At 33.8% G+C, this 14,440-nt stretch overlaps 3 protein-coding genes across 8 annotated transcripts; 2 read left to right on the plus strand and 1 right to left on the minus strand.

The window, feature by feature from the left end:
• The first annotated feature begins 3,479 nt into the window (after nucleotides 1–3,479).
• TBL12 (trichome birefringence-like protein (DUF828)) lies at nucleotides 3,480–7,193 on the plus strand. 3 transcript variants are annotated; one of them, XM_011031938.1, is made up of 4 exons: nucleotides 3,480–4,135; nucleotides 5,231–5,362; nucleotides 5,751–6,000; nucleotides 6,341–6,447. In XM_011031938.1, exons 1-4 carry the CDS (start codon nucleotides 3,597–3,599, stop codon nucleotides 6,356–6,358), a joined length of 939 nt encoding a protein of 312 aa, XP_011030240.1. In that variant the 5' UTR covers nucleotides 3,480–3,596; the 3' UTR covers nucleotides 6,359–6,447. The 3 variants fall into 3 exon arrangements, with proteins under 3 accessions (XP_011030240.1, XP_011030241.1, XP_011030239.1); XM_011031939.1 differs by having other exon boundaries at nucleotides 6,292–6,379; XM_011031937.1 differs by having other exon boundaries at nucleotides 3,486–4,135; nucleotides 6,318–7,193.
• Nucleotides 7,194–8,935: 1,742 nt separating this feature from the next.
• LOC105129740 (uncharacterized) lies at nucleotides 8,936–9,798 on the plus strand. The gene has a single exon (XM_011031936.1). It carries the CDS (start codon nucleotides 9,119–9,121, stop codon nucleotides 9,599–9,601), a length of 483 nt encoding a protein of 160 aa, XP_011030238.1. The 5' UTR covers nucleotides 8,936–9,118; the 3' UTR covers nucleotides 9,602–9,798.
• Nucleotides 9,799–10,305: 507 nt separating this feature from the next.
• On the minus strand, nucleotides 10,306–13,702 carry LOC105129743 (protein RMD5 homolog A-like). 4 transcript variants are annotated; one of them, XM_011031940.1, is made up of 4 exons: nucleotides 13,581–13,702; nucleotides 13,088–13,115; nucleotides 12,656–12,663; nucleotides 10,306–11,801 (listed from the first exon to the last, which is right to left on the minus strand). In XM_011031940.1, exon 4 carries the CDS (start codon nucleotides 11,797–11,799, stop codon nucleotides 10,645–10,647), a length of 1,155 nt encoding a protein of 384 aa, XP_011030242.1. In that variant the 5' UTR covers nucleotides 11,800–11,801; nucleotides 12,656–12,663; nucleotides 13,088–13,115; nucleotides 13,581–13,702; the 3' UTR covers nucleotides 10,306–10,644. The 4 variants fall into 4 exon arrangements, with proteins under 4 accessions (XP_011030242.1, XP_011030243.1, XP_011030246.1 ...); XM_011031941.1 differs by having other exon boundaries at nucleotides 13,576–13,702; XM_011031944.1 differs by lacking the exons at nucleotides 12,656–12,663; nucleotides 13,088–13,115.
• Nucleotides 13,703–14,440: the final 738 nt, after the last annotated feature.

Here is a 14,440-nt window from a genome sequence, read left to right on the forward strand (position 1 = left end):
CTTCATAAAACCTTCATATTTGTTTATATCATCTTTATATAAACTTGTTTTAAGATTTATTCTCAACTAAACATATTATTAGTTTAATTTTTTATTTTATTATTACCAATAAAATATATAAATATATGACATTTATGATCTTTATATAAATTTATTTAAGATTTATTCTCAATCAAGTATATTATTAATTTAATTTTTTATTTTATTGTTAATAATAAAATATATAAACCTAAAGATCAATGAGACTACAAACAAACCAAATCTAAAATCAAACATCAAATTGAGGATTCAACATGCAATTCCTTTAAACTTTTGATTTTAAAATATTCAGTCAACATATAAATTGGATATTATATAAATTTTGTAAACACTTCAAAATGAATGTTCTAAACAGGGTTTGAAAGCGATTTAACACTACAGTCCTTAAATTCTTAAATTATTTTCGCTTTCATCTTAAACTCTCGAAATATTGCAATTTAACTCTTGAATTCAATTTATCTTACACCTTAGATTCAATAGTTTCCATTCCATGATGTTTTCCTTAAAAAAAACCATTACCTAATTTCTTTGTTGTATAATATAGTGATCATGATGTGTCCTAGACCTTAACAGTAAATTCTTCCCACAAATCTCATCAGACCAAGCAACGACGCATTCAAAAACCTAACTTAGGAAAGTTTAGGATGGAAACAAATATAAAGTTGGCTTAGAAGCATGGAAACACTATCTTTAAGGTGTTTATTTGTCCCACACAGAGACAATACATATAGAATACAACTAAGCCCTCTAAACCTCTAAAAGAATGAGAAGATAAGACCAAAAAAAAAAAATATTTTGTTGTATATCTTTTCTTTATAGTAATATGTTTTTATAAACTTGAAACATAACGATAAAATAATATGACTGTTGATGAACCACTATGGTTGTTCATCAAACAATATGACTATTGATGAAATACTATGGTTGTTTATCAAACAATATGATTGTTGATGAAATAATATGATCGTTCATCAAACAGTATGACTATTCATAAAATAGTATAATTGTTCATATTAAGTTTCAAGTTTAAAGTTCCAAATGCTATTTTTTGATATTTTAAATATCCATATAATAACATTAGAAAGCCAAATAGAAGAGTTTATCTACCATGGTTTAATTTACTACACAATAGAAACCCATACTTAGAAACATTAGGAGGGAGTGTTTCTTTCTAATGTGAGATAAATATCTTTTCTTTTATTCATTTACAAACTACACCAACATAATCAATCAAAGTCCGAAAACCTGCTGGTCATTCATATTTAACCCTGTTTGTTTTATGAAATATTATTTTCATAAAATATTAAGAAGTTTTTTTTATTTATATTTCATGATTTTATTAGATATTAAAAAATAATTTATTTTAAAAAATTTTATTTTTTTAAAAAATAATTTTTTTAAAAAAACTAATTTTTAATAAACAAACGGGATTAAGCTTTGCATAGATATTTGGAATTCTTTGAATTTAATTCAAATTAGAGTTTTAAATCAATTGTTATGTTTTTAATTTTTTAAGAATAATGAATCGAATTCCAAATAAAAATAATGTATTGAAATCATACGAAAACAAATCACAAGGAGTACCCTCTGATTTACAAGGTTTATAGCTTCTTTCCTTTCCCGGCTAATAAAAAACTCAGTAATTTGGCAGTACCGTCTCATTAGCATCTAACAGTTATTGTCTGTACGTTTGAAGTGTAGCTTCTGAGAATTTTAATATATTGAAATCAAGGATTATGTTTTCTTATAACACGTGTCAAATTAAATATTGAGAATAGTAATGCAACTGTTAATTCAATTTACATACTCTCTTTTATTAATTTAGGGCATGCACATTTATGTCATGTGAATCATAGTTTAAGGTTAATCCCAACGTTAAACAAAGACTTTGAAAAATGTGAATCTTATATCAAAGCTAAGATCATAGAAAGATATTCTAAAAACCTTTCTTTCACCATGTCATTATGTTCCTTGTTGTGTCTTCTTCCTATAGAGATAGCACAGGTTGCTTGATTCTTGATGGATTATTATCAGCTATAGCCACCATCTCTCTCTCTTCTCTTGTCTTAAAATTCATGTTGGTCATTAAAGATTGAGGGTAGTTACTTTAGTTATGTGTGTTTGAGTATCGACTTTTTTTTTTATTCTTAAATTTTTTGCAAGTTTTTGATTGTTTTTTAATTTTATCATTTTATTTTATTTTATTTTAAATTTTATTCCTATTTTTTTACTTCTTAATTTTATTTCTTGCCTCTTTTGTAAACTTTTAATTATTTTAAATTTCATCATTTGATAAAAAATATGTTATTTTTTAATTTATTCATTATTTATTTGGTGACTTCTTCTTTTAATTCTCATGTAAAAGTATTTTTTTTTAATTTAACTCTTTGATTTAAAATTATTCATTTTCTCACTAGTTTTTCTTTTAAATTTGTTACTCGTTCTTTTAATTATTATTTTTTCTTTTGAATCTTCTTGTATAATTAATTATTTTTTTACAAAATAAGCTTTGTGGTTTTATTCATTTTTATTTCTATCGAGTTATCCCAATTTCATAACTTGACTTGGTTTTATTCATTTTTATTTCTATCAAGTTATCCCAATTTCATAACTTGACTTGTGGTTTTAGCGGTTAACAGGAGTGAACTTGCTTTTTTTTTTAATTAATCTTTTTTTTTATCTTTTTATATAGTTTAATTTTTTTATAATTTTATCTTTTAATATTTGATTTCTTGAAAATTGAGTTTTATATTTAGTGTTTATGGTCAAATAGTCTTAGTCATATATTTTATAAGCTAACTATGGTTTTTTTTTTTTAAAAAAAATTAGGTTTTATGATTTATTTTTATTTATCTCTTAACTGCTAATTAAAAGTTTTTTTTTGTCATTTTTCATAAAACTTTAAATAATAAAATTACTTCTTTATCCCTAGAATAAAAAAAACTGTTATGTTAGGTTATTTGACAATAGCTTTTTTTGTTTTTTTATTCTTCATGTATAATTAAAATATGTATTTGACTTTAGAAAAGATAAAAAAATAAAGTAACTTGGATCATATGTTTAATAAATTAAATGGATTAATATTATTTTTTTCATTTAACACTAATTTTTTTCTTATTTAAAACATGCTTATATCAATTTAACATTATTAATTTTAATTATTTTATGTCTAATTCGTGATGAAGTATAAGCCACTCAACTAAAAATCTCATTATTTTTGTATTTTAAAAATACTTTTAAAAATATTGGTTTTATTTATTTATTTATTTTAAATTAGTTGTTTTATATATTTTTAAATTTTTTTTAATTTATTAATATCAAAAATAAAATAAAAAAAATAAAAAATCATCATTTAAATACATGATAGGTGTAAACTATAAAGGCAAGCAATCAGGAGAATGACAGATCGTTCGCGATGAAACATCGTGTCACTGACCACGAAGCTACATGTCGGTTTCATCTTAAAAAACAGAGCTATGAGATGGAAGGCCAGAGTGAAGTCTGAAAAGAACAACACCTTTCTTTTCACATAGCCTATTGACGGTGGTGGATCCAAAATGCCACCAAAACTCCCACCAGCACTCCCATACTTGATCCTCCTCTCCTTCCTCTTCTTCTACCTTTACTCCACTTCTCTCCTCCCACACTCCACCACCACCAGCAGCACCATCACCACCACAACAACAACAAGAACAAGTTCCTGTAATCTCTTCAAAGGCAACTGGGTCCTAGACCGCACCAAATCCACAAAACCTCTTTACGATGAGTCCTGCCCATTTCACAGAAATGCATGGAATTGCTTTAGAAATCAGAGAGAAAACATGGGGTTGATTAATTCTTGGAGATGGGCACCTAAAGATTGTGAATTGCCAAAGATTGATCCTGAGAGGTTTCTTGAGTTGATGAGGAATAGGAATATCGGATTTGTTGGAGATTCTTTGAATGAGAATTTTTTGGTTTCTTTCTTGTGTATTCTTAGAGTTGCTGATGGCAGTGCTAAGAAGTGGAAAAGGAAAAGAGCTTGGAGAGGTGCTTATTTCCCCAAGTTCAATGTCACTGTTGCTTATCACCGGGCTGTTTTGCTTTCCAAATATGAGTAAGGCTTCTTAAATGCCTGTTTCTGTTTACTTTGTCATTTGTTTTTACTGCTTGGTTGATAATGCAATGTGGGTGTTATTGATTTGAACTAAATGTAGCGCTTGAATTTAGGAGCAGTTTAGCTAAAGGAATATACTTGTAGCCATATATATCTTCTAGATAGAGTGGAACAGGGTCTGGAGTTTTAGGCCGATGCAGGGGAAGAATGGATTCACGTCTATTAAAGAACTAAACTTTGCATGCTATAAAACTAGTGAGATTGATATATCTTCTAGATAGAGTGGAACAGGGTGTGGAGTTTTAGGCCGATGCAGGGGAAGAATGGATTCACGTCAATTAAAGAACTAAACTTTGCATGCTATAAAACTAGTGAGACTGATTCGCATAATGCTGATTATCGAGACCAGGCTTAATGAAAGGTGCTTCATATTTTCTTATCCAAATGGTATTTTGATATGCAACAGTGACCTAATTTGGATTCCGGGAAAACATATTTTAGCTTCACAGGTTTCATACAGATTTTGATCAAGTACCCTAATTACTGGTTGTTATTGACGAAATTGTTTGGTGTCTCAAACTGTTGCTCAAAGCTGCGCTACCCTATGATTGCAATATCCATGTTTGCTTTTGAGAGTTGCTAAAGTGTCTATGGGATACATTTCATCACTAAAGAATTGGATACTTGGGATTTTCAAAGTATATTTAAATCACTCAGTTAGAATAGTTCAACGAGAATGAAACTTATGCTGGAAACCATTGGTGCAACCTACATCAGTTTATTTTATGTCCCTTTTTGCAGTGGATTTTCCATTGATTTAACTTGGGATTGAATTGGGCATGACAGTTTGGTTTGTTCATACTATGTTTGTATGAACTCATACTGCATGTTTGTGAGGATATTAACAGCCTTGCAAGTGAACAGCGATTTTTTTTCTTATTTAGTTGTGTGCACTCTCTGCTTTGGTCTCTGTTTTGTTGACAGTCATATGAGTCATGTCTGCTATACCTTAATCTTTAAATGGTTCCTTAACTTATCATTTTTGGAAATTTTGAAAATGACAACCTCACTTGTTCGTAACTTGATCAAATAAAGGTGGCAGCCAAAACAGCCTACTATGAATGATGGACGGAAGGGAATATATCGTGTAGATGTTGATATACCCGCAGAAGATTGGGCCACCATCACCGACTACTATGATGTTCTCCTCTTTAATACTGGTCATTGGTAATTTCCTTTTCTTCTCTGAAATTTAGGAAAACATTGGAAATGAATTGATGTTTTCATCCTGTAATGCTTTGACAGTGCATATGCATGATTTGGATTTAAAAGAAGCTTGGTTAATTGACTGAAAAAGGCATTTTGGTTTTTCCAAAACCTAATATTTTGGGGGTTCACAGAATTTTTTTTTGCTTTCGAGGTCTTAATTTTGCTGCGCCTGGCACAGATATGTTTTCTCCTTTTCCTGTTGCAAGTAAAACAAAAGCATGCAAAGGTTATTCTGGCAGCTTGTTTACTCTCAACCTTCTTCCCTTGCATTAATTTTGATGCTTTCATTTGTTAGCTAGTACTATATTTATTGTGGTATCTTTAACATATGGTCTGGTCTTACTAGGTGGGGTTATGACAAATTCCCAAAAGAGACGCCTCTTGTTTTCTATCGTGCTGGGCAACCAATACTTCCTCCCCTTGGATTATTTGAAGGACTTAAAGTTGTTCTTGAGAATATGGTCTCGTACATTGAAAGAGAAGTTCCTCGCAAGACGCTCAAGTTTTGGCGGTTGCAATCGCCACGCCATTTTTATGGTGGCGAGTGGAATCAAAATGGCAGTTGCCTGTTTAATGAGCCCCTAAAGGAACATGAGGTAATACATTGATGACAGCTATTTACTCTTTACATTTAATTCCTATGTCATTTTGATGATAATTAATTTTTTGCTGTGGCCCCTATCCAAAGGAAGCTCAGAGTCTTTCATCAAATTTGTTTGAATGTACTGAAATGCTATGACAATTGTTCAAATTTTGAACTAGATATTCTGAGATGAAAAGTTTCTCCTTTGACACCTTCACCTTCTGACATGTTTCCATGTATATATATGTGTGTGTGTGTGTGTATAATTTTTTTTGTTTCCTCTTTCTTTATTTCCTTGCTCAAGAGATTTTGATACCGATACATGCACAGCTGGACTTGTGGTTTGACCCCAGCAACAATGGAGTGAATAAAGAGGCAAGAAAGATAAATCACGTGATTGAAGAGATGCTGCAAGGTACAGATATCCGATTGCTGGATCTTACTCATTTGAGTGAGTTTAGGGCAGATGCCCACCCAGCGATTTGGTTAGGAAAGAAGGATGCTGTGGCAATATGGGGTCAGGACTGCATGCATTGGTGCCTACCTGGTGTCCCGGACACATGGGTTGATATCTTCTCAGGGCTGATTCACAATAGCTTGTAGATGGGGTGGTGAACCGTGAGGAGGATATTGTAAAATCTCAGATTTCCTTTTGCAAATATTTATATGACACACTTAAGCTGAGTGGCTGCTGCAATTTCATGGGGACCAGCTTGTTAGAATCTGTTTATCGGCATACCAGGCTAAAGACTAAAGACGAGTCTTCATGGAGATATATGCTGATGGACAAAGGTTGCTGCTCTATTCTTTCTCAGAATTTTTGAACGGAAATGAATTGATTCACGTTGTAAAAGAGAAGGAGAAAGATGAAGGAAGAAGAGAGAAATCATAGGAAATTCTTTTTGCAGGTGGGGAAGGTGGTTCTGAGGCTTACTGAATATTGCATCATGCTCCCACTAGATCTAACTGGTTTTTAATTTAGAAAGTCATCTTTATGCCATTATTCATTTCTTTTCTTATTTATCCAATTCATTTTATTCCCTTATCATGTTTTTTTTCTTTTCAACGCATACAATATGACCTTAGCATAGTCACAAATTCTGTTCTGGCAACCTCACTGCTTTGAGCTCCCAGGTTCCTGTTTCTTCAAGTTTAAGTGTGTGGTTCATGATGAAATGTGGCATCGTTGATTTCTTTCTCCAAAGAGTTTTTCCTTGTTCTGACCATCTAATGCCTTGTTCCGTTATATTGATTTCTAGCTTGCTGTTCGCCAAGCACAGCAATTGCTAATCGTCTATTCCAATTCTAAACTAGCTCACGTGACCTATCGGTTTAAACCCTTTGTTTTTTTCCTGGCAATGTAGCTTGGTATATACAATGGAATTGTTGGATGAGTAGTGTTGCCTCCATTCCTAAATTTTCAAGTCTTTCTGGGATTCGAAAATAAAACCTTCAAGACCCAATTTAAACATTTGTTAAACGTGTATCCATTGTAGCTGGAAGGGTATTCCATTTGCATCATCCATGATTTATCTTTATAAATCAGACGATTTCTTATGGTGTTAAAGTCAAAACTTCAATAGAACTTGTGCAAACCAAATTCCAGACGCTGCACTGGCTCTACTTGCACGTGACAAGCAACTGTTATCGTGGTAGTCATGCCCTATGATGAAATATTATTAGCTTGTACTCATTCCTCTCACACAAAAATCGCATCTTACAAAGATTTTGTGATAAGGAGTTGTACGACGCTGAATGATAAGGGTTTTTTTGGTTCCCGCGAGTTGTGATAAGCAAATGAAGAATTTCCGAAACCCTTTTCTTCGATTTTAATTTGTTTTTAGAAATTAAATCAAATACTCGAGTTCGAATCTGACTGAATGCAGCAGTATGGCTGGGACTGTAACTAGCAACAGCGGGAAGAAGCTAATTCATAGCGATGTCTGCTCAGACACTACATGGCAATGGTGTCTTGTTGGCACGAGAAATTTAGACAAAGCTATTGCTGCAATGGTGTCTTGTTGCACGAGAAATTTAGACAAAGCTATTGCTGCGTTGAAGGACCGATTTAATTTTGAGGTTTAGTTTTGCTTCGGTTGATTAGAGTTCCATTCTCAGACCTCAGCTCAGATTTACTTCGGTCGGCTGATCAAATGGCTTCCATTTTTCCGAAGAAGGTTTGGACCTGCTAGGGCACTACAATCAAGCGTTTGGACCTCAAGCTGATAGAGCTGTAGAGAAGTTCAGAAAGGTTTTCTTTTTTCTTTTTTCATCTTTTTTGTAGAAGTTCACCACAGGTTTTCAAGGATTTTTTCTTGGAAAATAATACTTCTGGACTCATGCAAGCTATCATTTACTGATGAATGCGAGTATAGAACCAATTAACCTGTGCATTATTTGATTGCGAACCCTCTCCCTAGATTTGTATATCATGCTGGACAGCAGAATCTTGATAAGCAACATAATCTTGTCGAGGAGCTGTTCCTTGGGAGTTTTACCCCGGCTAAACGATAGGTGAGTGCTTCATCTTGATCAAACGGTTGTATTCATCTCAATCATGAAATTTATTGTATTTTCTTATGCATCTGTTAACGGTCTTCAAACTCTGTGTTCCTTGACTGATTTCTTATTAATTTTCCTGTCTCAATCTCTATTTCTTAGATAGATATTCTCCTGTTTTCGTCTCCACCAATCAAATTAACACGATGTTTTTTTGTTTCTTGCATGTTCCTGCCTTCTTGTACTCCGAACCAAACGTTACCTATCTGTTTTTTCCTAACACCCTTTTCCAACCTCCTTAAGTCTACTCTTGTCCCTCTCTATCACAACCCACCACAGAACCAAATTTAACCACTGGACCAACGTGGGTCAAAGCTAATTTGGATAGCATTCCATTTCTGTCATCCATGAATCAGATGGCGCCGTATGATGTTGCTGTCAAAACCCACCACAGATGGCGCCGTATGATGTTGCTGTCAAAACTTCAATAAAAGCTATATCCGAACCAAATTCCAAACACTGCACGACGCAGGGATTCCTCTGTTTCTAACAAAATCTTCCTTAACCACCAAACCCTAAAAACCTCAATTTCTGCAAAATCCCAACCGACCTGGTGATTCAAAACCTCAAAAATGGCCCTAAAAACGAATCTATTTTTTCCAAACACAATTCTTCAACGTCCGAAATCCTACTGTTGTCCCTCCCCCACTACAACCCATTTCAGAACCCGAATCCTATGCACCCACAAAAAAATCAGAAGTGATGCTGATCTTGCATCAGACCTGGCATCAGAAGTAGCAAAAATAAACATCCATTTGGTGCAACGAGAAGAGGCCATGAAGAAAAGCAGAGAACTACTTTTCGCTGAGCTTTGCAAGTACTTGGCTTTGGATAAAGAGGAAGCGAAGAGGAAATGGAGTAAAATGGATCAAGAGGAGAAAAGGGTTTTGATTAAAGGGTTTGTTGATGAATGGGGTGTCAGTTTTCACCCTTTATCTGCTAGGTCTGTCAAGGAAATGATTGAAGAGTACTTACATGAAAGGAAGCCACCTTCACATTCTTCTGGTTCCATGCTGTTTCCAGGTTTGAAGAGGATAATGGGGTTTTCTCAATAAGTTCAAACGTGTAAGATATGTCATGTAGGGATAGAAACTTAATCGGAATGGCTGGTTTGTTGTTTGTTGTTAAGTGGTGGATATTGCTGACAATCGGATTTGGCTTCTTTTTTACTAGTAAAGTTTGATAAATTCACAGGAAAAGATGATTGATCAGTGAATGCTTTTATTAATGTGTATGATAATTTGTTTCCCCTGGAAGTTGCTCCCATGTTCTTTTTATTAATCAGTGATTGCTTTTATTAATGTGTATAATAATTTATTTCCCCTGAAAGTTGCTCCGAATCAGTGATTGCTTTTATTAATGTGTATGATAATTTATTTCCCCTGAAAGTTGCTCCGATGTTCTTTTTATTAATCATTGGTGGAAAAATCATGGTAGACACCAATTGCCAGCGTTATTAGAATGGAAATGATGTCTTAAACATCTGTTGTGCAAATTCATCTGAATTCCTTTCTGATTTCTGACCATAGAGCTTCACAGCCCCTCTGAATCCGGTAAAGCCTCTCCCCTCTCACATATAACGAGCAGTGATACCTGAATCTTAACACACTAACCTGAAGATTACTGCACTCGCGTTCTGCTGACATGAATTCCATATTCCAATCTATTTTCTGCAACTCTAATAATAACACAAAGATTTTGGAAGAAGTGAATAACTAATCAGATCCAGGTGTTGTGGTTATTGTCGGCATACATAGAATTCTCCATAATCTTTTTGATTTCTACTTGTACAGAACTACTGAACAAAGTTATACAGCAATGAAAAGTTATCCTCAATCACGGAATATGATCACTGGACACCAATATCACCTGAATGCCGAGGCCTGATGTCAGTATCATGATAAAAGTGAAACGATGGTAATCACCTTGTTTTTATGTATTTACATCCGTATACCTGGGATTTCAGCAACTGAAAAGTCTGAAAATCAAAACATAAATTTGAAAAGAATTTTACATACAGTAACCCGCAAGCAAAAACACGTTCTCACCAACCCACACAAATTCTGCAGTCTATTCCTACAGAGGAGTGAAAATTTCTTCAGATATATAGCTGCCTGCACACCACAGCTGAGGCCTCAGTTGGACAGTAAGGACACTTGAATGACCGGGAGCTGCCTTTTGATAGCTTCATGATCGACTGCTTGCAGAGAACATGGAAGCATGGCAGCAGCATCGGTGGATTCTCCTCACTGCCTTGATCCCGACTTACAGGACAGACAAAAATAGAATGGAACTGAAATTCCTTTCCCAGCTCTACTGGCACTGGCAACTGTTTCAAAGCCTGCCACTCTTGCTTCTTTGCAGCCATTACATTCACCAGCTTCAAGAGGGTTGGCAGCCCTTCAATCCCAGCTGCTATTGCCACACTCAATGGACTCTGGAGGGACTGACCAATGAAGCTGCAGAAATCCCTGTTCAACTCCTCAGTCAACTTCTCCCAACAGATTGGAGCAAACAGTTCAGAGTGAGGACATTTTTCAAGTCTGCCTATCCACATAATGCAAACTGTTAGCTTCTGAAACTCTTTCATGTGACTAGAAGCAAAAGAAGCAAGGTGAGTTTTGGCATAGTTGAGGGCATCAGCACGGCTTCCTCTCTTCAGAATCTCCACAAACTGCTGCTGGTGAAGTTTCAGCTCAAGGTTTGAACCATTCTGCATTAGTTTTTCACGGTTGGTAGAGGCCCACTTCAGAGCTGGCTCAATATTTTTAATCCTCATTGCCTCGAGTATTTGATGAAGTTCCAACAGATGAGATCTTAGAGCAGTTGCTTCTGGTTCTCCAGCTTCATTTATTAGGCAATCTCCAAGATCAAACAAGCCTTGACGATAAAAATGACTTGCTATTATCTGATTAACGATATGAAAGTCAAAGTCAACATTTCTGTATGACATGGATATGTCAGGAAATGATTTTTCAAGGAGCTTAGGCAACTTGCTAAGATTTAAATTCAATTCCTTCTGTGACCCTTCTAATTGCTTGAGCGGAGCAATTGCGATAAGCTTGTGCTTTAGTTCTGTGAGAATTGATTTCTGATCAGGGGGAAACATAGGATCTTCATCTGACTGGATTTTTACCAATGCCTGCTCAATTTCATGGCTCACTTGATTGATTACTTCATGAGATTTAGAAAATGACAATTTTTGCTTCTTGGCAACATGATCAAATGCATCTTTGGCAGTACTTAGTTCCATTCCTGTAGAAAAAGGAAACACAATAACATTACTCATCCCAAATACAACAATTAATGAGTACTGATTTTACTTAAAATAGTGGAATAACATAAAAATATCACACTTCCTAAACAATAACAGATACCCCATCATAGCTATTGCCAATAAATTGCTGAGCACCTCATAGATAAGAACAGGCAGAACAGCAAACTTTAAACAGCAGTGAGGTACAAGAGAATGGATATTTAACAGAGAGAGAAAACACTGTCATTCATCTTTTCTGTCAATCAATCAAAACAATGGCTGCACTAGTCATTCACCACAATCATTTTTCCAGCTTTTAGTTTAAATACAGGACACATATACTTCTCCAAGAAACCATGAAGACGAAAAAAAGAAAAGGATAAGGGATACAAATTAAATACAGGAAACATATCCTTCTCTAAGAAACCAAGAAGAAGAAAAAAGGAAATGGATAAGGGATACAAAAAATAGACAACAATTAGATCGTCCAAGCTAAAAACTAATTAGGATACATACCAAGCCTTTAAATATTGTTAGGACACAAATCATAGACAGCATTACAAGATCATCCAAGAGGATAAAACTTGCATGATGACAATAAATATAAATACAGAACAGAAAATACACTAACGAGTAACAGAAGTCATCAATTCTGGATGGAGGCATTGTTTGGGAAACATGGTTGATATAACAATGTAGGACTCTCTTCCTGTTTCTTTTCACTTTTTTCTCCTTCTAAACTCACATGATACCAACAAATACAGAACAGAAGATACACTGACAAGCAACAAAAAATTGTCAATTCTGGGAGGAGGTAATTTTTGGAAACTTGGCTGAAATAACACCTTCGGACCTTCTCTTCTTGTTTCTGTTCATTTGTTTATGCTTGATTTCTTTAACGGTCAAATGTATATCAATGGATTGACTGGTGTAAGTTCAATTTAATAAGTGGCACACCAGAACAAGAAGAGGGAGTTGTTTGAAGTGGACCAGGCAGAGGGGTGTTATAGTCGAGCGATAGCTCAAAAGGACTATCAAACGAAACAATCATCCACCTATTTTAAAGCTACCAAAGTTCAAATCAACTGGCATGTAGAAAATGCATAACAACTACATCAACAATTAACAACGAGAAGTTTAAGATACAATAAGCAACTTCAACTTCAATACACCGTGATCATTTAATCATCAATTACAGTGATCAGTGGTAGCAAAATCATGCGAACAATCAAAGGACTCCCTCCACTCCCAGAAACCAGAAAACCAATAAAACAAGGAGAAATACAGTCCTCGAAAAACCAGGAACTTACCCTCTGCAATCAAAATAAACACTCAGTCATTACACACTGAGCACAATCACAGCAAAACCAAAACCTCAAGCAAGGTTTAACCAAAAACGACAGCACATGCGCGTACAGATTAATACAAAAAGCATAACCTAACATAATACACACTCAATTGAGTCTCTCCAGACACTTATTATTATCATTGAGGTTTTATTTGGAAATTAGAGAAATGAAAAAAGAAAAGGCAAACTGGTACCTATTGAAATAAGAGAAAAAGGAAGCGAATTTCAAGAAAGAAACTGTGACTAACTGCTATATGAAAGCGAATTCTGAGAAAGAAAATGTAACTAACCGCTATGTGAGTGAGTAAGATATTGGCAACAGATCACAGTTGCTTAAAATTAAATCTTGTAATTGCCCAAAATCATAATCAAATTTGTATTTCGATAAAGATTAAAGAGGTAAAGGGAATGGAAAATGGAGTTACCTCACCTGGAGAATGTTACCGGGGAAAGAGGACTGCGAGAGCGAGCGAGGGAGAGAGGGAATGAGAGAGCGTGGGAATCGAGAAGGAAATCTCGTAGTAGGACTCCGTTAGAGAGAGAAACACGTGTGAGTTTTATGTTTCTTTGGACGATATTACTCCTTATTTGTTTCTTATTTACCTTTTATACCCACCTGAAATTCAACTTTTCAATTAATATTTTGATTATTTTTTATTGGACATGATTATGTAGAGAAGCTGTGAACTAAAATCTTAATTAAAAAAGGGTAATAAATAAGTGTATTAATCCTCTATTTTTAAAAAAATTATTTAAAAAAATTATTTTTTTATTTTAATTTTTTTAAATTATTATTTTAAAATTTTAATATCAAAAATAAATTTTAAAAAATAAAAAAATATTTTAATATATTTCAAATTTTAAATTTTAAATAAAAAACAATAGTTACCATGGAAGTAAACAAGCTCAAATAGAATTTATAAAACAAGAGGGAAAGATTTCCTGTGAATCCTTCTTTAGCATCTCCTATGTAAAGAAAAATTAATGACCTAGTACCTTTTTTTAATGAAAATTTATAGTTTTAAATTTATTGATGAAAAGATATACGACCATCTTGTTAAGTGAGTTGAAGCTAGCCTGAATATGGTAAGCTATTCCTACATAATTGATAAATTTAAATTTAATAAGTTTTAAAAACTTTAAAAATTATTTTTTTTAGACTCAATAAATAAACAAATTCACCCTCTCTTAAACTTAGTGAATAGAAAGATCATTAACCTCTCTTACAAAAACTCAAGAGACATACTAGATTTTTCGTTTTTCGTGAGTTTTTTCAAGAGACAAATCCAA

Source organism: Populus euphratica, unplaced genomic scaffold (assembly GCF_000495115.2).
Source record: "Populus euphratica unplaced genomic scaffold, PopEup_1.0 scaffold34.1, whole genome shotgun sequence".
NCBI classification, from domain to species: Eukaryota; Viridiplantae; Streptophyta; class Magnoliopsida; order Malpighiales; family Salicaceae; genus Populus; species Populus euphratica.

Bases quoted from the DNA above. Each gene is read 5' to 3' on its own strand.
- LOC105129743 (XM_011031944.1), bottom strand. From the start codon at position 11,799: ATGGAACTAAGTACTGCCAAAGATGCATTTGATCATGTTGCCAAGAAG.
- LOC105129740 (XM_011031936.1), top strand. From the start codon at position 9,119: ATGGCCCTAAAAACGAATCTATTTTTTCCAAACACAATTCTTCAACGT.
- TBL12 (XM_011031937.1), top strand. From the start codon at position 3,597: ATGCCACCAAAACTCCCACCAGCACTCCCATACTTGATCCTCCTCTCC. The intron at 5,363-5,750 runs GTAATTTCCTTT...TGGTCTTACTAG, and splicing joins CTCTTTAATACTGGTCATTG to GTGGGGTTATGACAAATTCC. The intron at 6,001-6,317 runs GTAATACATTGA...ATACATGCACAG, and splicing joins AGCCCCTAAAGGAACATGAG to CTGGACTTGTGGTTTGACCC.